The sequence below is a fragment of the Mangifera indica genome, chromosome 16 (assembly GCF_011075055.1).
Source record: "Mangifera indica cultivar Alphonso chromosome 16, CATAS_Mindica_2.1, whole genome shotgun sequence".
Lineage (NCBI taxonomy): Eukaryota > Viridiplantae > Streptophyta > Magnoliopsida > Sapindales > Anacardiaceae > Mangifera > Mangifera indica.
In genome coordinates, this window is record NC_058152.1 from 10,609,385 (window position 1) to 10,632,387 (window position 23,003).

The window sequence follows — 23,003 nt, forward strand, 5'->3', positions numbered from 1 at the left end:
GCATTTCATCGTTTGTTACTAAAAGATTATATTGTTTAAGATATGTATTATTATATCATTTTCTTTTTTATCTCTCAATAAAAGACTTAATTATTAATATTTTTGTTATTTAAACTCATGAGTCCACTATTAATATTTTTTGTAATTTAAATGGCAAGATTTTAATATAATATTATATTATTTAAGATATGTATTGATATATTGTTTTTTATTCGTTTTTGTCTTTTAGTAAATGACTTGAATATAGACTTACATAAAATTTGATAAAAATTAATGAAATTTCATAAATGAGAAAATGTGAAAGTCTTTAACCAATCTTTCAAATTTATGACAAGAAATTTGTTGACCAATTAATTGGCGGAAATTAGTAAGACTAAAATAGCAATTGACTTGTGGTTTTAAATATTAATTAATTTAAAATGATTTTTAGTTGAATGATTAATAGTTTAAAAAATTAGCAGAATCCTCTTATGATACATTGATGTTTTAATTTCAAGTAATTAATATCTGCTAATTTTTGCTAATATTTTTGCAAATTAATAAAAAATTAAAAGTATGTATACTTGTTCAATATATATATTTTGTAATTAATTCACTTAAAGCAATAATTACTTGTTATATCATTTTTATAATACTTATTTCCTAAAAATGAGTGATACTAATTAATACAGATTGGAAAAAGGGGTTATTTAATATCACTTGTATAAAAATTTAAAATATTAATATATTTTTTTAAATTTTAACACATTAATTGAAAATTAAAATTATTAGCCATTCTATTTACTTCACTTAATAATTTACTAATGATTGAAAACAATAAATTTTATTGAGATGCAAATATTGTTCTTCTATATAATTTAGCTTAAAAAAAATAAAAGTATTACGTGTTTTAGAAATCATTCATTTGACTGACCAAATTTAAAGTAAACTAAACAAACAAAATTTGTTGGCCCATTAATTGATTAAGATTTGAAATTTATACTTAAAACTTAATTTTAAATGGGTTGTCTTTGATAAATTTTAAAATATTATCGTTTGTATTCAATCTTAAGTTTAATTTTCAAGAGATTCAGTAATGAATCATTAATAGTGATATGACATATAATATAATAATAATCTCATTATTGTTTTCACCCTAAACATTAAAAGATTATCAAATTTGAGGTAAACTAAATAAATAAAAATTGTCAACCCATTAATTGATTGAGATTTGAAATTTATACATAAAACTTAATTTTAAATGGGTTGTCTTTGATTGATAAATCTTGTCTAAATATAGAGACAGAGAGAAAGATAGATATATATATTGGTAATTAATTTTGAAAAATTCTTGTTTGTATTCAATACTAAGTTTAATTTCCAAAACATTAAGGATTTATTTAAAAGAATTACTAATGGTGATGTGACATTAATATAATGATAATCTCATTACTATTTTCATTTTAAATATTAAAAGATTATCAAACCACCAAGATAATATTGATTTTATTTTATATCTACTTATTAATTTTTTAAGACCAAAATACCTTTTTTTATAATATAAGTAATATAAAAAATATTTTAGAATAAATTATATTGAAGGACATTTAATTAAATAATATTTTAATATTTTTTATTACATTAATCAAACATAATAATTATTTATATTTACAAAATTTAATCAAATATATTAATAATTTATACTCAATAATTTTCTTAGTAATCTATATGTGATAATTTTTTACTTTTGATAATAAAATATTATCCGAATCAAATACATCCTAAATGAAACATAATGTGTTAGATTATCAAGTCTAGCACTATCTAGTGTAAGCCAACATGTTTTAATTATACTATCAAACTATATTATTTGATGGTAGAATGGATTCAGACTATTATGTCTAGCATAATCTAGCGCATTATATGGAGGGTAGAATAAGTAAGTTATTAGATTTTATGATTAAATTACTATTTTAAATAAAATTTTCATATTTTGGGAAATTATAATTTTTGAGCTGATTATATATTAGAAATCTAAAACCCTGATAATTCTATCAATGTATTGACAAATTAAGTAAACCAATATCGTGTAATTTACTCCATTAGTTGATGGAGATTGTCATGACTAAAACCAGAAAAGCTGATAGAGACTTCAAATTTAGTTCTATATAACTCTAATCAGAAAGAAAAAAATCATAATAGAGTGTTAAAGCAGAGTGATAGATTCAAAAAGAAAAATATGATGGAAATGTCGTTAATTAAGTTGTTATTGATGTTTGTCATAGTTTTGGTTCAAATACACGGATTCAAAGGTTTCTCGGAGAAAGAAAGGATTGGTCTGTTAGAATTGAAATCTTTCATAAAATCCGTCAACGATTACAAAACAGATGAAATTCTTGTTTCATGGGTTGATGATAAAGCATCTAATTGTTGTGAATGGGAGCGAGTTCAATGTAACGCCACCACTGGACATGTCATCAAGCTGTCCCTCAGTTACACAAGGCAATTCAATTATAATGAAGATTTTCAGGGATATCCAACTCTAAATTTGTCCTTGTTTCATCCTTTTGAAGAGTTGGAAAACCTTGATTTGTCTTTGAATTACTTTGGAGGTTGGCATGAGAATAAAGGTACGTATATTATTTAAGTAGTTAGCTTAAAATACATGTTCATATTAAATTACTTTTGTTACAGTCAAGCAAAAAGTATTTATATTATCTTACTATACCTTTACAGCAAATGATGGCTTCAAGAGTTTGAAAAAACTCAAGATATTAGATCTTGATGAGAATTACTTCAACGCCACCCTTTTATCATACTTAACTACCCTAACTTCACTTACCACTTTGAATCTTCGTTGGAATAATATGGGAGAAGGTCTCAAATTGATGAAACAAGGTATATAACATTTAATTAATTAATCTTAATTTATTTTTATTTCTAATTTCAAAAACTAACTCTTTTTTCTTGGTGCAGGTATAGAATTCATCTTACAAACTTGGAAATATCGGATCTAAGTTATAATTATAATATTAATGGAATTTATAACAATAATCTCTCTTATTAATTTATTGATATTAACATTCTTAGGGGATGTTTATTGTTGTTTACGTTGTCAGTTTCTTTTGTTTTATTAACTTAATATTATTTAGTTACACAAAAACATTAATAATTATAATATAAATAATGTGTCTGCTTTTCCAAATAATAATTATATTTACTATTATAACCGTATATTTATAATAATAATTAATAATATTTGTCAATGGCAAGTTGTATTGTTTGGGTAAAAGATCGTAAAAATGAATTTTGGTCAGCCAGTGGCTAAAATCCAGTGATCAGAAAAAAAAAAAATTCATGCATAAAGGTAATAAAATTAATATCAAAAGACTTGCAGCTATCCGAGCTTTGTTTACTAGATCCTCGTCAAAAATTAAATCAAATTGTTGGAATAAATAGAGTACCTAAATACAAGTATTTTCATATTAATTTTATTATCAAATCATGACAACTTTTATTTGTATTAAAGTACTTAATTCTCCTTTTAACCTTCATTTTCTATGTGATTTTCAAGCTCTTTTTCTTTTTTCTATTTTATCTTATTTATTTAAATTTTTTGTGCAGGTTTGGGAAATTTGAAAAATTTGAAATGGTTGGATCTAAGTGACAATAATATCAACACTTCTCTAGCAAATTTAGGTATGCAATATTTAAAATTTGCGTATATAAAATCATTCATACAAAAAAAAATTAAAAGGTAATGAGTTTGTCAATTATACCAATAAAAATCATTAATATATCTTACTTAATCTTCATTTGCTACGTGGTTTTGAAACTCATTTTCTTTTGGTGCAGGCTTAGCATTTAAAATTTTGCTAAATTTTAGTCTTTATGCTATGAATATCACAATTAAAAAAAAAGGCCCAACTAACCAAGTATAGTTACAATTATTCTTGCATATATAAATAATGCATATAAACAAAAATTAAATTTTATTTATCAATTATGAATATTAAATGCATGATATTAAAATCACATAACAAAGACTGAAATATTATCATTTTCCTGATTACTTAACTATCCTAATAATTAAAATAAGAGAGAAACAAGGATACATAGTAATATTTAAATTTATTATTAAACTCTCTTGATTTAAAAAGTTTGGAAGAGTTGCATACTAGGTAACATTAACACATGCAATTTATTATTTAAATAGAATTAGTGATTCTCTTACTTTATTAAGTAACATTAGTTAAATAGCAATGTTGGAACTTTTAATAATGACTTGACATAATTATATAGTAAATTTGACAAATTTGAAAAATTTGGATTCAAGTATGAATTACATCACCCATGCCAAAGGCATAAAATCAGTTAATATGTATATCAAATCAATATATATTTCATTGTATCTGTTATAATTCAAATATATAAGGTTTTTGAAGAGTTATTTTTGTATTATAAAATGTAATCTTGTAGAAGAGTTTATAAATGTAGTTAGTTCAAAATAGTAGGATTGCAATATATATGTTATGTTGGATCGAAGTTATAATTATAATATTAATGGAATTTATAGCAATAATTATCTCTTTTTACTTTGTTCATAAAAAAAACTAATGATTTTAGTTATTATTTGATTATTTAATCTAATAATAAAGATTAAATAAGTTATACTAAATAGTAATTAAGTAAATAAATAAGAGACAAATTTTTTATGTAATAATTTGGCTCTCTCTGGATACAGGTTTACAAAATTTAAGAAGTTTGAAAGAGTTGTATATGAGAGAAAATGGAATAAGTGGTTCTCTTGCTCTATTAGGTAATATTAAAACCTTCATTTAATTTTATTATGTCATACTTAAAAAGCTATGTAATATTTTAGAATTGAAAATTCAAATTAAAATGGTATATAGAAATTTAATCTTGATATTAGAGGATTTTCCTTGTAGATAATATTAAACATAATTTCTAGATATATTTTTAATCAGCATAATGAATTTATAATATTTGAATTGGGTTGTCTTCCAAATAATTACAATTTTGAGTTTGATGTCACACACACACACGTGTGTGGTTTATTTATCTATCAAACTCTTTCCTTTTTTATCTTATTTATTTATTTTTCCAGGCTTAGCATATATACACACACACACGTGTGTGCGCTTTATTTATTTATCAAACTCTTTTCTTTTTTATCTGATTTATTTAGTTTTGCAGGTTTAGCAAATATGACAAACTTGAAAACATTGGATCTAAGTTCAAATCAAATCAACACTTCTCTAGCAAGTTTAGGTATGTAACATTTAAAAATTTATAAAAAAATTGTGTTTTATGCTATAAAATTCAAACTAAAAAATCAAAAGTATAGTTAGAAATACTCTTGTATATATAAAAATATTCATTCAAACAAAAATCACATGGCAAAGATTTTATGTGGGTGGTTCAATAGTATCGCACTAGTTTATAAAGATTAGTAATATTTTAATTTCTTATATATTTAATAATCTATCAAACTCTTTCCTTTTTTATCTTATTTATTTATTTTTCCAGGCTTAGCATATATACACACACACACACGTGTGTGCGCTTTATTTATTTATCAAACTCTTTTCTTTTTTATCTGATTTATTTAGTTTTGCAGGTTTAGCAAATATGACAAACTTGAAAACATTGGATCTAAGTTCAAATCAAATCAACACTTCTCTAGCAAGTTTAGGTATGTAACATTTATAAATTTATAAAAAAATTGTGTTTTATGCTATAAAATTCAAACTAAAAAATCAAAAGTATAGTTAGAAATACTCTTGTATATATAAAAATATTCATTCAAACAAAAATCACATGGCAAAGATTTTATGTGGGTGGTTCAATAGTATCGCACTAGTTTATAAAGATTAGTAATATTTTAATTTCTTATATATTTAATAATCTAGGTTTATCTTAATGCAGGTTTACAAAATATAAAAAGCTTGGAAGAGTTGTATATGCATGATAACGGGATTAACGGTTCTTTTACTCTGCTAGGTAACATTAAAATATTCAATTTATATATATAACACTTAAATATCAACGTTGAAACTTTTAAAAATTTCTCGATATGTAGTTTTAGCGGTTGAATTCAATTAATCTTTGAGAATGCATAAATTTCTAACTTTTTCTATAATTACCTATATAATTTTTATATTTTCTTTCACTTTCTTATTGGTGCAGGGTTAGTAAATTTGACTAATTTGAAAATGCTGGATTTAAGTCGGAATCAAATCACCAATGCTAAAGGTTTGAAAGTTTGCTTAATATATAAATAAATAAAAATAAGAAATATTTTGAGTAAATAAACTTATAAAATAAATAAAGTGACAACCAGTTAACATATCTATCAAATCAATATATGTTGAAGAGTTTGTTCATACAATTCAAGAGAATATAGTATTACTATATTTCATTGTATTTGCTACGACTCGAAGAAATTACTTGAATCATATAAAGTTTTTGAAGAGTGATTTTTGTAATATAAAATCTAATACTTTCTCTTGGTGTAGGAATTAAAAAAAAAAAGAAAGGATAAACTTGAAAGTGTTGGATAATAATAATATACACAAGTATAGGACAAAGTCTACTCTTGTATTGTATACATGTTTTAGAAACATATTCATTTGTGTAGAAGAATATGTTTGAATCAGTTCTCTTCTTTTGTCAATTAATTCTTTTCTTATGCAAGTTTGAATCAAATTGGTTTCCCTAAAGTAAATTCTTTTCGAAGTATTTAAAATATCAAGTATAGTTATAAAATTTATAACTATACTTGATTATAATATTAATGAAATTTAATATTAATGAAATTTCAGATTTATAACTCTTTTTTTATTCAGATTTATAAAATTTAAAAAGGCTATAACAGTCAGATATGAATTATGATTATAATATTAATGAAATTTATAGCAATAATTATCTCTTTTCATTTTGTTCATAAAAAAAACTAATGATTTTAGTTAATGGTGTTTAGTTACACAAAACAGTTAATAATGAAATTTATTTATTTATTTAAATTTTTGGTACAGGTTTACTAAATAGATGACATTACACTCAGATAACTTGGGAGACAAAGATTGAAATATTATCATTTGCATGAATCTTTCATTATCTTGATAATACCTATGATTATTGAATTATAATTATAAATTATTATTATAGAAATAATTAATTATATGATAATCAAATCCAATTATATCTATTTGACAAATAATTTATAAAGATGGTTGTTTGTGTTAAAATGTCCAATATACCTAATACTTTAGCTTTTAGATTAAAATGGAAAAAAAATCATTAATTAAATCAAATAATTTAAAAAAATCTAATTTTATAAACTTTTTGATTATAACTTAAATTTTCTTAAAATGTGATTATAATTGCAATTATATTATTGACATAATAAACTATCCTAAATAAATTGTAATTGATTATTTAATCTAGTAACATATATTAAATAGCAAACAAAGTAGGATAAACAGTAATATTTTAATGTCCCAACTTGAAACTCTTTCCTTTTTTATCTTATTTATTATTTATTTTTGCAGGTTTAGCAAATATGACAAACTTGAAAACATTGAATCTAGGTTCAAATCAAATCAATACTTCTCTAGCAAGTTTAGGTATGTAATATTTAAAAATTCATAAAAGATTGCGTTTTATGCTATAAAATTCACACTAAAAAATCACAAACAAAAATTATACATTCAAAAAAAAATCACATAACAAAGATTTTATGACCATTGCTTCACTATCCTAATAAATAAATACAAGAGAAATAAAAATATATAGTAATATTTTAATTTCTTATATATTTAGTAATCTAGTTTTATCTTGATGCAGGTTTACAAAATGTAAAAAGCTTGGAAGAGTTGTATATGTATAATAATGGAATTAGTGGTTCTCTTACTCCATTAGGTAACATTAAAATCTTTAATTTAAATATGCAATACTTAAATATTAATGTTGAAACTTTTGAAAATATCTTGACATCTAGTTTTAATAGTTGAATTCAATTAATTTTTTAGAATGCATAATTATCTATTTTTTTCTATAATTATTTATCTGATTTTTATATTTTATTTCACTTTTTTATTGGTGCAGGGTTAGTAAATTTAACTAATTTGAAAATACTGCATTTAAGTGGGAATCAAATCACCAATGCTAAAAGTATGAAAATTTGCAAAATTTTTTGTTTACTATTAAAATGAAAAATAGCTCTTTTTGTAAACCTTTATTCGAAGTACTTTTTGCTTAATATATAGATAAATGAAAACAAGAAATGTTTTAAGTAAACAAACTTATAAAATAAATAAAGTGACAGTCACTTAACATGTCTATCAAATTAATACTACTTTTTAAACAATTGAAGAGTTTGTTTATACAATTCAAGAGTATATAGTACTACTTTTTAAGCTAATTATATTTCATTGTATCTATTATGACTCAAATAAATTACTTAAATCATATAAGGTTTTTATATAGTGATTTTTGTATTATAAAATCTAATTCTTTCTTTGAAAAAAAAAAGATAAACTTAGAAGTGTTGAATTTGAGCCATAATGTAACAGTATTTAGATAATAATAATATACATAAGTATAGGACAAGTCTACTCTTGTCTTGTATACATGCTCTAGAAAGATATTCATTTATATAGAAGATGTTATCTTTTATAAATACATAATTTAGTATTTGAGCTTATTTTTAATTTTTTCAAATAAAAGACATTTATTATTATTTATTAAACCCTAAATTTAATTAAAAAATTTATCCACCAATAATTAATAATCTAAAATTTAAATTCATTCTTTATAAAATAAAAAATATATAAGATTATTATGTGATTAAATAATAATCTTATATGAATTTTGCATTTTGATCAAACACAATAATATTTTTAAAAGAGTTTAAATTTTGTGACATAAATATTCGGTGAAAAAAATTTCAAAAATTTGAATAACCGCTTATTTAAATTTTTGGTGCAGGTCTAGGAAATTTGAGAAATTTGAAAGAGTTGGATCTAAGTTATAATGAAATCAACACTTTTCTAGCAAGTTCAGGTATGTAACATTTAAAAATTCATAAAATTTTGTTTTAGCTATAAATATCACAGTTTAAAAATTTTACGTATAGAGAATAATACATCCAAAAATATTAAAATTTGATGATCAATTATGCATATACTAAATAAGATTGTAATATTATCATTTGCATGAATCTTTCACTATCCTAATAATAACTATGATTATTGAATTATAATTATAAATTATTATTATTATTATAGAAATAATTGATTATGTGATAATCAAATCCAATTGTGTCTATTTGACAAATAATATTATAAAGATGATTGTTTGTGTTAAAACTTACTCTTATAAAGATGACAAATAATAATACCTAATACTTTAGCTTTTAGATTAAAATTAAAAAAAAAATCATTAATTAAATCCAATAATTTAAAAAATCTAATTTTATAAATTTTTGGATTATAACTTAAATTTTCTTAAAATGCGATTATATTATTCACATAATAAACTATCCTAAATATGTTGTAATTGATTATTTAATCTAATAATTTAGATTAAATAAGTTACACTAAGCAGTAATTAAGTAAATAAATAAATAACAGACAAAGTAGAATATATAATAATATTTTAATTTCTTACTTAGTGATTTAGCCCACTCTTGAAATTTAAAAAACTTAAAAGAATTATATATTAAAGCTTTCCCTCAATTTAAATAAGTCAGGAGACTTATTTCCACCCAAGTTTTATTCTATTGACAAATTCTTAACAATTAAGTTTTAAAAATCCAAATACTCACCTATTAAAATTAAAATTAAAATTAAAAAAATCCATTAATATTAAGACTATAATCCTCACCCAACCTGTAATTTTAAAAATTAATTAAATTTTATCTTAATTTCCTACCTAAATTTTAAAAAACTAACCATTAAAAAAAAAACACTTAACTTTGTTAAACGAAGAAAAACCTACCGGATTTTGTTAAGTTTATCTATGCAGCAGCCACCGTTACTCCAGCCGCTCCCAGTGCCACCGGCGCATGCTCACGAGAAGACTCGCATCTGAAGTTATTGTTCTCGATTACGATTTTGTATTTTGTTTTGGTTTCATTTTCGCCAATTAAACGCATGGTGTAGGTCGAAGGGAGACCGATTAAAGCATAGGAGCCAAGTTTTTCGTATTCCTCGGGCTTAGATGGGGCTAATGTGAGGTAATCGGCGGAGATGATTTGGTCAGTGTCGATGTTGTTGCCCACCACGTAGCAGAGGCTGTGAAATGTGTTTGTGTTTGCTTTGACAGCATCATTGGTTGCGCGTGACATCACGGAAGAGGCGCGTGGATCTTTGGAGGTGGTTGAGGTTGTGAAAATAGCTGGTGAGGTGGAGGAGGCGGTGGGAAATCGGAGTGAATTTGAGAAATGATTGATAAATGGTTTGGCTTGGGTTTTGGGTGCGGGTGAGAAAGTGAAGGTTTTTGCAGAGAAAGAGAGTGATGAAGCCGCCATTTTTTATCAAAGAATAAGAGAAGAAGACAAGAGTCACTGGTTTTGAAAACCCTAGAGTAAAAAAGTTTAAGTTTTCGAATTTTAAGACACGGGAAGTTGTTAGTGTTCAGAGTTAATCTCACTAGCTTCTGGATTAGAACTTAAATACTCTAAAAATAAGATTATAATCACAATTACATTATTCACATAATAAATATCATAAATATGTCATAATTGGTTTGTTCATACACACGTGTGTGGTTTATTTATTCATTTATTTATCCAACTCTTTCCTTTTTTATCTTTTTTTTTTAATATTTGTAGGCACCCACACGTGTGTGGTTTATTTATTTATCAAACTCTTTCCTTTTTTATCTTATTTATTTATTTTTGCAGGTTTAACATATACACACACACACACGTGTGTGCTTTATTTATTTATCAAACTCTTTTCTTTTTTATCTGATTTATTTATTTATTTTTGCAGGTCTAACAAATATGACAAACTTGAAGACATTGGATCTAAGTTCAAATCAAATCAACACTTCTTTAGCAAGTTTAGGTATGTAACATTTATAAATTTATAAAAAAATTGTGTTTTATGTTATAAAATTCACACTAAAAAATCAAAGTATAGTTAGAAGTACTCTTGTATATATAAAAATATTCATTCAAACAAAAATCACATAGCAAAGATTCAATAGTATCGCACTAGTTTATAAAGATTAAAGTATTATAAATTTCACCATTGCTTCACTATCCTAATAAATAAATATGAGAGAAATAAAAATATATAGTAATATTTTAATTTCTTGTATATTTAATAATCTAGACTTATCTTGATGCAGGTTTACAAAATTTGAAAAGCTTGGAAGAGTTACATATGTATAATAATAATATTAGCGGTTCTCTTATTCCATTAGGTAACATTAAAGTCTTTAATTTAAATATGTAATACTTAAGTATTAATGTTGAAACTTTTAAAAATATCTTGACATCTAGTTTTAGTGGTTGAATTCAATTAATCTTTGAGAATGCATAATTTTCTAACTTTTTCTATAATTATTTATCTGATTTTTATATTTTATTTCACCTTTTTATTGGTGCAGGGTTAGTAAATTTGACTAATTTGAAAATATTGGATTTAAGTAGGAATCAAATCACCAATGCTAAAGGTATGAAAATTTGCACAATTTTTTGTTTACTGTTAAAATGAATAATAGCTCTTTTTGTAAACCGTTATTCGAAGTACTGTTTGCTTAATATATAGATAAATGAAAATAAGAAATGTTTTAAGTAAACAAACTTATAAAATAAATAAAGTGACAATCACTCAACATGTCTGTCAAATTAATATATGTTGAAGAGTTTATTCATACAATTCAAGAGTTTATAGTATTGCTTTTTAAACTAATTATATTTCATTGTATCTGCTATGACTCAAATAAATTACTTAAATCATATAAGGTTTTCATATAGTGATTTTTTTATTATAAAATTTAATTCTTTCTTTGAAAAAAAAAAAAGATAAACTTAGGAGTGTTGAATTTGAGTCATAATGTAACAGTATTTAGATAATAATAATATACATAAGAATAAGACAAGTCTACTCTTGTCTTGTATACATGCTCTAGAAACATATTCATTTATGTAGAAGATTTTATCTTTTATAAATACATAATTTAGTATTTGAGCTTATTTTTAATTTTTTCAAATAAAAGACATTTATTATTACTTATTAAACCCTAAATTTAATTAAAAAATTTATCCATCAATAATTAATAATCTAAAATTTAAATTCATTCTTCATAAAATTAAAAAAAATATAAGATTATTATGTGATTAAATAATAATCTTATATGAATTTTGCATTTTGATCAAATACAATAATATTTTTAAAAGAGTTTAAATTTTGTGACATAAATATGCGGTGAAAAAAAAAATTGCAAAAATTTGAATAACCTCTTAATTCTCATTGACTGTTTTCATTGGCTAGTTTTCTGTGACGTGTCTTAAAAGCAAAACGGGTAAAGTCATCCTTATGAATAGAAGTAATACCAATTACCACCTGCCATCTTCCCGTGTGAGCAGAAAAAGCTTTTATAGAATCCAGAAAGCTAAAAGATCCAACACTATTATTATTTTTCTTATGTCAATCAGTTCTTTCCTTTTACATGTTTGAATTAGATTGGTTTCCTAAATTAAATTCTCTTCCAAGTATTTAAAATATCAAGATTGATGGCATATAATATCTACATATTTTTATTTATTATGGTGACAAAATTATAATTGTTCATGTTGAATTGCCCAAATATATTGATTATTTATTGATTTTTAGACCTATTAATTGCTATTTACATCTTTCAAAAGCTATTTATATGCCTATCATTATCCAATCTTAGACACCTTATAGTTAATTTTGCTCTTTCATATATATATATATATATATATGAAATTTATATTTGTTGGTGCAGGTTTAGAAAATTTGATAAACTTAAAAAGCCTGAATCTATATGTTAATCAAATCAACACTTCTCTAGCAAGTTCAAGTATGTATAATTTAATATTTTGAATTTTATTCTATAAATATAATTATAAGTTATTGCAAACAAAAATACAATAACTAGATGGCATTATATTCATATAACCAAGATTTTATACTGGTAGTCTAGTAGTATTGTACTTGTAGATATAGATCTTAGTAGCTTTTGGATTACAACTTAAATAATCTAAAAATATGATTATAATCACAATTATATTGTTCATATAAAAAATTATTATAAATATATTATAATAACATTTTGATATATTTTGATTTCTTATATATAGTAATTAAGTAAATAAATAAATAAGAGAGAAAGTAGAATATATAGTAACATTTTGATTTCTTATATATTTAGTAATCGAACTTCATATTTATGCAGATTTACAAAATTTAAAAAATTTGGAAGAGTTGGATATGAGTTATAATGAAATGAGTGGTTCTCTTTCTCCACTAGGTAACAATAAAATTTTCAATTTTAATATTTAATACTTAAATATTAATATTGAAATTTTTAAAAATAACTTGTCATGTAGTTTTAATTGTTGTATCCAATTAAGTTTTGAGAATACATAATTATCTAACTTTTTCTATAATTAACTATTTGATTTTTATAATTTTTTGTCTTCTTCATTGGTGTAGGTTTAGTAAATTTGACAAATTTGAAGAGAATCGATTTAAGTGAGAATCGAATCACCGATACTAAAGGTATAAAATTTTGCAAACTTTTATTTTTACTGTTAAAATGAATAACAACACTTTTTGTAATTGAACCTTTATTCCAAGTACGCTTTGCATTATATGTAGATAAACAATATTAAGATATGTTTCAAGCAATCAAACCTATAAAATAAATAAAATGATACTTGGGAATGTTGGATCTGAGAGATAATAATAATAATAATAATATACATTTGTTTAGAGGAATATATATATTTAGAAAGCTCAAAACAGCAGTATTGTTATCTCTTCTTTTATTAACCAATTGTCTTTTTATGCAGGTTTAAAAAATTTGAAAAACTTGGAAGAGTTGAATATGAGATCTAATGAAATAAGCGGTGGTTCTCTTACCTTAGGTAACAACAATGAAAACTAGTAGGTCTCAAAGTTTGATGTCAAAATATCAAATTAAAAATATCTTGCCAATTCTGGTATTTACTTATCTTAATAATAATAGATTTTTAAGTTTTCTCGTATAATTTAACCTTTTGATTATCAAGTAATTCTTTAAAAAAATATAAAATATTTGCATATGTTTTTATTTTGCTCTTTCATTTATAGATATCTGATTTTTAAATTCTATTTATCTTTTTCATTTATAAATTTAAGAAATAAATCAGAAAATTTTACTTTTTCTACTCAGCGAAAACTTTTTAAATCAAGCTTATGTGTTTATATGATTTTAAAATTCTATTTATCTCTTTTTCTTTTCTGCTTAAGTTTATTAAATTTGAAAAACTTGAAAGCGTTGGATTTAAATGAAAATAAAACAAATGGGCATCTACCGTGAAGCAAATTTTATTTTAAATAATTAAATTTAAAAATTCAAATTAAATTGGTATATAGAAATTTGATCATGATAGTAGAGGTTTTCCTTGTAGATATTATTAGATACATTTTGTAAAGTAGTATGATGGGTTTATAATATTTTAATTGGATCGGTTTCCCTAAATTCTCTTCCAAGAAATTAAAATTTTGAGGTATAAAATTAGTGTCCACCCAGATTAACCCTTCTCTAACTAATTTATTTAAATTCTTGGTGCAGGTGTAAGAAATTTGACAAATTTGAAATGGTTGGATTTAAGTAATAATGAGTTCAACAGTTCTCTAACAAGTTCAGGTATGTAACATTTAAAAATCCATAAAATTTTGTTTTAGCTATAAATATCACACTTAAACATTTTGTTTCCGTTTATAGAATATTACATCCAAAAATGTTAAAATTTGATGATCAATTATGCATATCATCATTTGCATGAATCTTTCACTATCCTAATAATACCTATCATTATTTAATTATAATTATAAATTATTATTATTATTATAGAAATAATTGATAATGGGATAATCAAATCCAATTGTGTCTGTTTGACAAATAATTTAAAAAGATGATTGTTTGTGTTAAAATGTCGCATGTACCTAATACTTTAGCTTTTAGATTAAAATGAAAAAAATCATTAATTAAATCCAATAATTTAAAAAACCTAATTTTATAAACTTTTCCAATAATTTATATTATTCACATAATAAACTATCCTCAACATGTTATGATTGATTACTAATGTAATAATCTAAATTACGTAAGTTATATTAAACAGTAATTAAGTAAATAAATAAATAACAGACAAAGCAGAATATATAATAATATTTTAATTCCTTACTTAGTGATTTAGCCCACTCTTGAAATTTAAAAAACTTAAAAGAATTATATATGAGTGATAATAAAATATAATAAAACTATGTGTACCTATTTTTGATACACAATTTGAATACACAGATAAGGTATCATTATGTGATTAGATATTTATTTATCATATGATAACACATATTTTAAAATCACCTAATTATATGATAATATATCACTGTGTATATAAATTATGTACAAAAAATGAATACACATAACATTGTTCAATAAAATAAACAGTTCTCTTAGGGAATATTAAAGCTTTCCCTCGATTTAAATAAGTCAGGAGACTTATTTCCACCCAAGTTTTATTCTATTAACAAATTCTTAATAATTAAGTTTTAAAAATCTAAATACCCACCTAATAACTTTAAAGTTAAAAAAATCTATTAATATTAAGACTATAATCCTCCAACCTGTAATTTTAAAAATTAATTAAATTTTATCTTAATATCCTACCTAAATTTTAAAAAACTAACCATTAAAAAAAAAAAACATTTAACTTTGTTAAATGAAGAAAAACCTACCGGATTTTGTTAAGTTTATCTCTGTAGCAACCACCGTAACTCCAGCCGCTCCCAGTGCCACCGGCGCATGCTCACGAGAAGACTCGCATCTGAAGTTATCGTCCCCGATTACGATTTTGTATTTTGTTTTGATTTCATTTTCGCCAATTAAACGCATGGTGTAGGTCGAAGGGAGACCGATTAAAGCATAGGAGCCGAGTTTTTCATATTCCTCGAGCTTGGATGGGGCTAATGTGAGGTAATCGGCGGAGATGATTTGGTCTGTGTCGATGTTGTTGCCCACCACGTAGCAGAGGCTGTGAAATGTGTTTGTGTTTGCTTTGACAGCATCATTGGCTGCGCGTGACATCACGGAAGAGGCGCGTGGATCTTTGGAGGTGGTTGAGGCTGTGAAAATAGCTGGTGAGGTGGTGGAGGCAGTGGGAAATCGAAGTGAATTTGAGAAATGATTGAGAAATGGTTTGCTTGGGTTTTGGGTGCGGGTGAGAAAGTGAAGGTTTTTGTGGAGAAAGAGAGTGATGAAGCCGCAATTTTATATCAAGAGTCACCGGCTTTAAAAACTAAGTTTTGAAAACCCTAGGAAAAAAAGTTTTTCGAATATTATGACAGGGATGTTTTAGTGTTTAGAATTAATCTCACTAGCTTTGGGAGTATAACTTAAATACTCTTAAGAATAAGATCATAATCACAGTTACATTATTCACATAATAAATTATCATAAATATTTAATCCAGAAGTTATATTAAATAAGTTATACTAAAAGTGACAAAATAAATAAATAAATAAGATAAAAAGTAGGATACAATATAATATTATTATTTCTTATTTAGTAATCTAGTTCTCTTTTGATGCAGGTTTACGAAATTTAAAAAGTTTGAAAAAGTTGTATATGAGGGATAATGGAATAAATAGTTCTCTTACTCTCACAGGTAATATTAAAATCTTCAATTTAAATACTAATATTAAAACTTTTAATAATAACTTGGCAAATAGTTATATATGTTGGATTCAATTAATCTTTGAGAATATATAATTATCTAACTTTTTCTATAGTAACCTATTTGATTTTCATATTTTATTTCTCTTTTTAGAATTGGTGCTCGTTTAGTAAATTTGAGAATTTTGAATATATAGAATTTAAGTGTTAATCAAATTGCCTATGCTAAAGACATGAAAAAACTATAATTTTCTTTTTACTGTAAAAATGAATGTAGCACTTATAAAGTGACAATCGAATAACATGTCTTAATATATGTTGAAGAGTCTTTATAGACAATTCAAAAGTAGAATATTACTTTCTAAACTATTTATATTTTATTATAATTGTTATTTGACTTGAATAAATTAATTAAATCTTATAAGATTATTGGAGAGTTATAATTGATTATTTAATTCAAAAAATTGAATTAAATAAATTATATTAAACTATAATAAAAATATTTGAGAAACTTGAAATGTTGGATCCAAGTCATACTGTACCATTACTAGATACTAATAATCATATCCATAGGTATAGGACAAAGTTTATTATTGTTTTGTATGCATACTCTAGAAACATATTCATTTCTGTAGAAGAATTTATTTATTTTATACAATTTTGAAATTCCCTTCATAATTAATTAGGACACGTTTATCTTTGTATGAGTGTTTAACATTTTATTTTCTCAATTTGATCCCATTTTTAGGAATATGTGAATTGAAAAACTTGGCTATATTGGATCTCAGTTTCAACAGTTTCTATGATCAACACTTGAAATGTCTTCACAACTTGAGTAACCTTAAGGGTCTTGATCTTTCAACCAATTGGTTAAGTGGGAAGTACTTGTCATATGTTGCTGATGATCTCACATCCCTGGAATATTTGTCACTTTCTAATAACAATTTAGAAAGTTCCTTGGCTTATGATCTGTTTCAACCTACAAGTATAAATCAGCTTCCAACATATCAACTAAAGTACATCTTATTACGAAAGTGCAACTTAGATGTCATACCTCTTTTTCTTTCATACCATCACAAATTAAAATTCATTGACCTCTCTGATAACAAATTGGTTGGAAATTTTCCTGTTTGGTTGTTAGAAAATAATACCAAATTACAAAGTCTAAGTTTAAGGAATAACTCACTCACAGGAATCCTTCAAGTGCCCAAGTCTAAATGTAATCTACTTCAGCTAAATATTGCTAGCAACAATTTCACAGGTCAGCTACCCGAGAATATTGGTACAATTTTGCCTAGATTGTTATATGTGGACATGTCAAAGAATTTATTAGAAGGTAGTATTCCTTCTTCAATGGGTGGAATGAGAAGACTTCATCTTTTGGATTTGTCTAGCAATAATTTTTCAGGAGAGTTACCAAATGGTTTTCTTAATGGTTGTTTCTCATTAAAATTTCTAAAACTATCAAACAACAAATTTCAGGGGCAGATTTTTCCTAGGCATATGAACCTAACACAATTACAATGGTTATACTTGGATAACAACAACTTCAGTGGAAAAATTGGAAATGGGCTCTTGAACGCAACTTCTTTAGTTGTCTTAGATATCAGCAACAACAAAGTATCTGGTCAAATTCCACATTGGATTGGCAAATTTTCAATTATTTCTCACCTTGTAATGTCAAATAATCTTTTAGAAGGTAGTCTTCCCATTGAGCTAAGCAATCTTAAAAGTCTTTCACTGCTAGATGTCTCTAAAAATAGGTTGTCGGGATCTATAGTGCATGACTTTACTCTTTCAGTGGACTATCTTTACATGCAAAAGAATGCTCTTAATGGATCAATCCCAAAATCATTGTTCGAAAACTCTAATTTGATTACACTTGATTTGAGAGGCAATAAGTTTTTTGGAAATATTGATTCTCATTGGTTTAATGATCGCTCAACTCTTCATGTTCTCCTCTTGTCAGGCAATGACCTACAAGGCAATATTCCTAACCAATTGTGTCAATTAAGAAAGCTAGGTCTCTTAGATCTTTCACGTAACAAACTCAATGGGTCAATACCACCATGTTTTATTAATTTGACATGTTGGAGTGTGGTAGGGAAGATTGTTCATACTCTTCTCAATTGGGCGTATTCTTGGGATTTTGCTATTGATAGACTAGATTTCTCCTATGATAGATTAGGTTCATCATTTTTTATGGATGAAAGTTTTGATGAAATTTTGCATGCACAAATAACCTTGAAAGTGGAATTTACAATGAAAAATAGATTAGAGTCGTACGAGGGATATATTTTTGGACATATTTCTGGATTGGATTTGTCAGACAATGAATTAACTGGTGAGATTCCATCAAAAATTGGAGAGCTTCAAGGAATCTTAGCATTGAATTTGTCTTATAATTCGTTATCAGGACCTATACCAAAGAGTTTTGCCCATTTGAAAGAGATAGAGAGTCTAGATCTTTCCCACAATAAATTAAGTGGCCAAATTCCTCTACAATTAACTCAGCTATATAATTTGGAGGTCTTTTACGTAGCAAATAATAACTTATCGGGATCCATTCCTAATCAAGCTCAATTTGGGAGTTTTAATGAAAGCAGTTATGAAGGCAATCCTTATCTTTGTGGTCAATTAATTAAGAAGAGTTGCACTAATGCAACAATGCCACAACCTCCAACAACTATGAAAGATGAAGATGATAATGAATCTGTTATCGACATGGAAGCATTCGGCTGGAGTTTTGTTGGATCATATGTCACAACTATATTGGTGTTGATAGTGATCCTTTGGATCAACTCGTATTGGCGTAGACACTGGTTTAATTTTATTGATGTGCATCTTTATTTATGTTTTTACTGGTTTTCCAAGTATATTTGGCATTGATTTTGATCATTATATACGCCATAATAAGTTGATACCATTTTGATTTTCATGTATAAGAAGCTACCAATGGTTGAATCCATGTGCCAGTCAAAATTTTAAGTTAAAAGATGGTGTCCCATTAATTAGTTACATCTCTGACTTAGTTTAAGTTTATATGTTGTAGGTTTCTCTATGTTCATTATTCCATATTGGTTGAAGATGAAATGGGTGTGACTCAAGCTTATAAAAAATTAATATGAAGAAATCACCATTAATTACTATTAATTATATGAGCAATCACCATTAATTACTTGTATACATAGTCTGAGTGTTATATGTTATATATATGACATATATTTACTGATTAGCTTTTTCAAACTGGCAAGTATTAGAATCAAATACTAAAGTGGCATAGTTTCCATACAATTCTCTCTGACCAAGTCCTCCAGAATTTCTAAATTGCTACCCCATTTCGAGGCTTGGCTTTCTGCACATCTAAGATTTCTAAATTACTATCTTATTCTACCTATTCGAACATTCCGATGCTTGACTTTCCACTCATCAGAGACCGACATCAACATTATTTTATATTATTTCAATTAAATCAAAGAAAAAACCTCAATAACGAAACATCCTATGTGTGCTTCTGCAAAACCAAACTATGTAGTTTTTGACCATTTTAAATAAAAATTTACATAAGCAGAAGAAAATATTTTTGTATTTATACTGACATGGATTACTGATGTATGAAATTGTTATGTTGGGATGTTAACGAAGACCAAGTCTTTAGGAAGATTACTTATTTTAAAATTGTTATTTTAAATTATTAGATATCCTTATATCATACTGATTTTAGGTTCTTCGAAACTCTGAGGAAAACACTGATTTTAAGTTATTGCTGCATATATATGAAAGGTCTAATATTGCTTTTTCTAAGCCCACAAATTTTAAGTAGGCAGAAAAGGATTACAAATGAATCGAAACAAAGCCTAAATTGAAAAGAATGATACTTGGGAGCTGATGAAGGACTTTACAGGAGAGATATTGACATTACAATTTTAAGTAGTCTCTTCTGTTTGTACTTTAGAGTGAATGTTATAATATAAAGTGCCAAATTTTTGCAACTGACATAATATAAGTTAAAATTTTGGTTCAGTCAAGACAACCGACCGAGATTCAAAAGTAGATTTGCTAATTAAAGTGAATTTGATTATCATTTCTGACTAAGTCATCTTATTGATTTTTTGAAAATGTTTAATGATTAAAAAAATAATATTTTATCAATTTTAAGAGCTCTTTCATTTTCTCATAATAGACAAGGTTATATAATAATTCAAAATCAGAAATGTTATATGATAAAACTATTTATTGACCAAACTTGTGAAATAATTTTCTATTATTTAAAAACAGTAATTTTCTATCAAATCGAAACTGTGTAATTACTTTATTTTCATATGCATGGAAAAAAATTAAATTCAAATTTAATAATATAACCATACCGCTTTATATATTAATTAATATAAATAGATTATAAAAAGGTGGAGAAAAAATGACAAGATCCTTCATAAAAAAAAATTATGTATTATTTACCGATATTATGTTACAATTGATATAAATATAAATTATATAATCATAGACATAGAATCTTAAACAATGGAAAAGCCACACTAAAAATTTCCTTCTGTTTAATTCATTTCACATGATGTTATCCACCGATCATCTCACATAGTGGGCACAAAATTACTCCACTAGTTATAATCGTCATTCTCATCTTGTATACTTTTTGTTGGTGTACGAAATTTTACATACATAATATATATTTTATAATGTAGGTGGCAAGCTAAATGCTGAACTAATAATGAGGCAATTTATGTATAATATCCCAACATGAAGTCATAATTAAAGTTGCCTTAAATGGTTGTGTTTTTGAAAATTGAAAGCAAATTTCCAATAATCTAAAGAGGCATTGGTTCCTTTACATATGCACCTTTTACCTCTTAAAGCTACCTAAATTATACCACTTTCTCTTACTTTTGGTTTTCAAATTTTTCATAATTTGAGATCATATGTCAAAAATTAAGGCACTCTAACAGTAAATGCTGCTAACTTTGGGACCTAACTTTGTTTAAGCTCGAGATTTGTTAGGGCCCAAAAAATAATTATGGATAAGGGTATATTTGTTAGGTTTTCAAATTTTATAGGGGTGTTTTTGCATAGGAATAAACCCAATATAAGCCTTAAGCCGAAAAAAAATTAAAAACAAAAAATATGAGGCCCAAATGGGCAGGCCGAAAGCTTGGGTCCAAAATGTTTTTACAAACCCAAGCTGAAAGTGGCCAGACTTGGTTCAATAAGCTCAACAAACAAACCTATGTGTAAGAGAGACTAGAGAGTGTATATATAAGTCAAAAGAGTAAATTAAATGGAAATAGAATCTGAAAGTTCCTAATTCAAATATCATTATAATATTTGTTGTTTAGTGGAAGTTTTCTCGTTGTCACGGGATGGAAGATTTATCCGCATTCCGTGATGTATGATGAGTAAAAAATATTCTTTTACCATTGATCGTATGATTTGTTATTGGTTATAGTTACTCAAAAAGGTTTTGTTGAAGTGATGCTTTTTAGGGAGACATATGCTAATTAAAGAATACAGTTTGATATCCTAGTTTAGAAAAATATATAAGAAAATAATATCTTTTCCTTGGTAAGTTACAAGAAAACAATAAAAATAACACTTCTTTTATATATATGTGTGTGTGTATTTTGAGCAAAAAAGATTTTGATATCTATTTAGCAAATTATCAAGGCCCCAAAATGGCTCCACCATAAATCGTTTATAAAATTTATCATGTGCTTTAACAAAATTCCCATATGCATGCATGAAAATTGGTTGATTTTCATAAAATAAACTTTCGATATACACACATTATTGAAACAAGATTTGTTGTACACATTGTAGTGCTCTTGAGGTTTATAATGTGTTTTTTAATGTTGCACGAATAGCATACATTCGTTGAATTATCTTCAACTTCCATGAAAAAACATATAAAACAGGAGGTTTTTTAAATATTTTTTGAGTATTGTTGCTGTTGAGATTTACACCCATGAAAAGCAAATCAAATTGTCGTTCAAACTTGGTGCAAGAGTACGAGGAGACACAGAAAGAATACTAGACTATCTAATTTTAATGTGGTTTGATTAGAAATACCA

The 23,003-nt window shown here is 25.2% G+C and overlaps 4 protein-coding genes across 4 annotated transcripts; 3 read left to right on the forward strand and 1 right to left on the reverse strand.

The window, feature by feature from the left end:
- The first annotated feature begins 2,227 nt into the window (after window positions 1–2,227).
- LOC123198937 (receptor-like protein 56) lies at window positions 2,228–6,105 on the forward strand. The gene is made up of 7 exons (XM_044613743.1): window positions 2,228–2,609; window positions 3,604–3,678; window positions 4,724–4,798; window positions 5,197–5,271; window positions 5,621–5,695; window positions 5,929–6,003; window positions 6,083–6,105. Exons 1-7 carry the CDS (start codon window positions 2,228–2,230, stop codon window positions 6,103–6,105), a joined length of 780 nt encoding a protein of 259 aa, XP_044469678.1.
- Window positions 6,106–6,193: 88 nt separating this feature from the next.
- LOC123199417 (internalin A-like) lies at window positions 6,194–14,254 on the forward strand. The gene is made up of 9 exons (XM_044614416.1): window positions 6,194–6,255; window positions 8,992–9,066; window positions 11,001–11,075; window positions 11,362–11,436; window positions 11,623–11,688; window positions 12,988–13,062; window positions 13,438–13,512; window positions 13,698–13,763; window positions 14,057–14,254. The coding sequence occupies exons 1-9, from the start codon at window positions 6,216–6,218 to the stop codon at window positions 14,149–14,151; spliced, it is 642 nt and encodes a 213-aa protein (XP_044470351.1). The 5' UTR covers window positions 6,194–6,215; the 3' UTR covers window positions 14,152–14,254.
- LOC123199418 (3-isopropylmalate dehydratase small subunit 1-like) lies at window positions 9,693–10,711 on the reverse strand. The gene has a single exon (XM_044614417.1). It carries the CDS (start codon window positions 10,532–10,534, stop codon window positions 10,022–10,024), a length of 513 nt encoding a protein of 170 aa, XP_044470352.1. The 5' UTR covers window positions 10,535–10,711; the 3' UTR covers window positions 9,693–10,021.
- A 434-nt stretch (window positions 14,255–14,688) lies between the features above and the next one.
- On the forward strand, window positions 14,689–19,812 carry LOC123198938 (receptor-like protein 15). The gene is made up of 6 exons (XM_044613744.1): window positions 14,689–14,692; window positions 14,821–14,895; window positions 16,314–16,418; window positions 16,841–16,915; window positions 17,672–17,908; window positions 18,185–19,812. Exons 1-6 carry the CDS (start codon window positions 14,689–14,691, stop codon window positions 19,810–19,812), a joined length of 2,124 nt encoding a protein of 707 aa, XP_044469679.1.
- The last annotated feature ends 3,191 nt before the right edge of the window (window positions 19,813–23,003 follow it).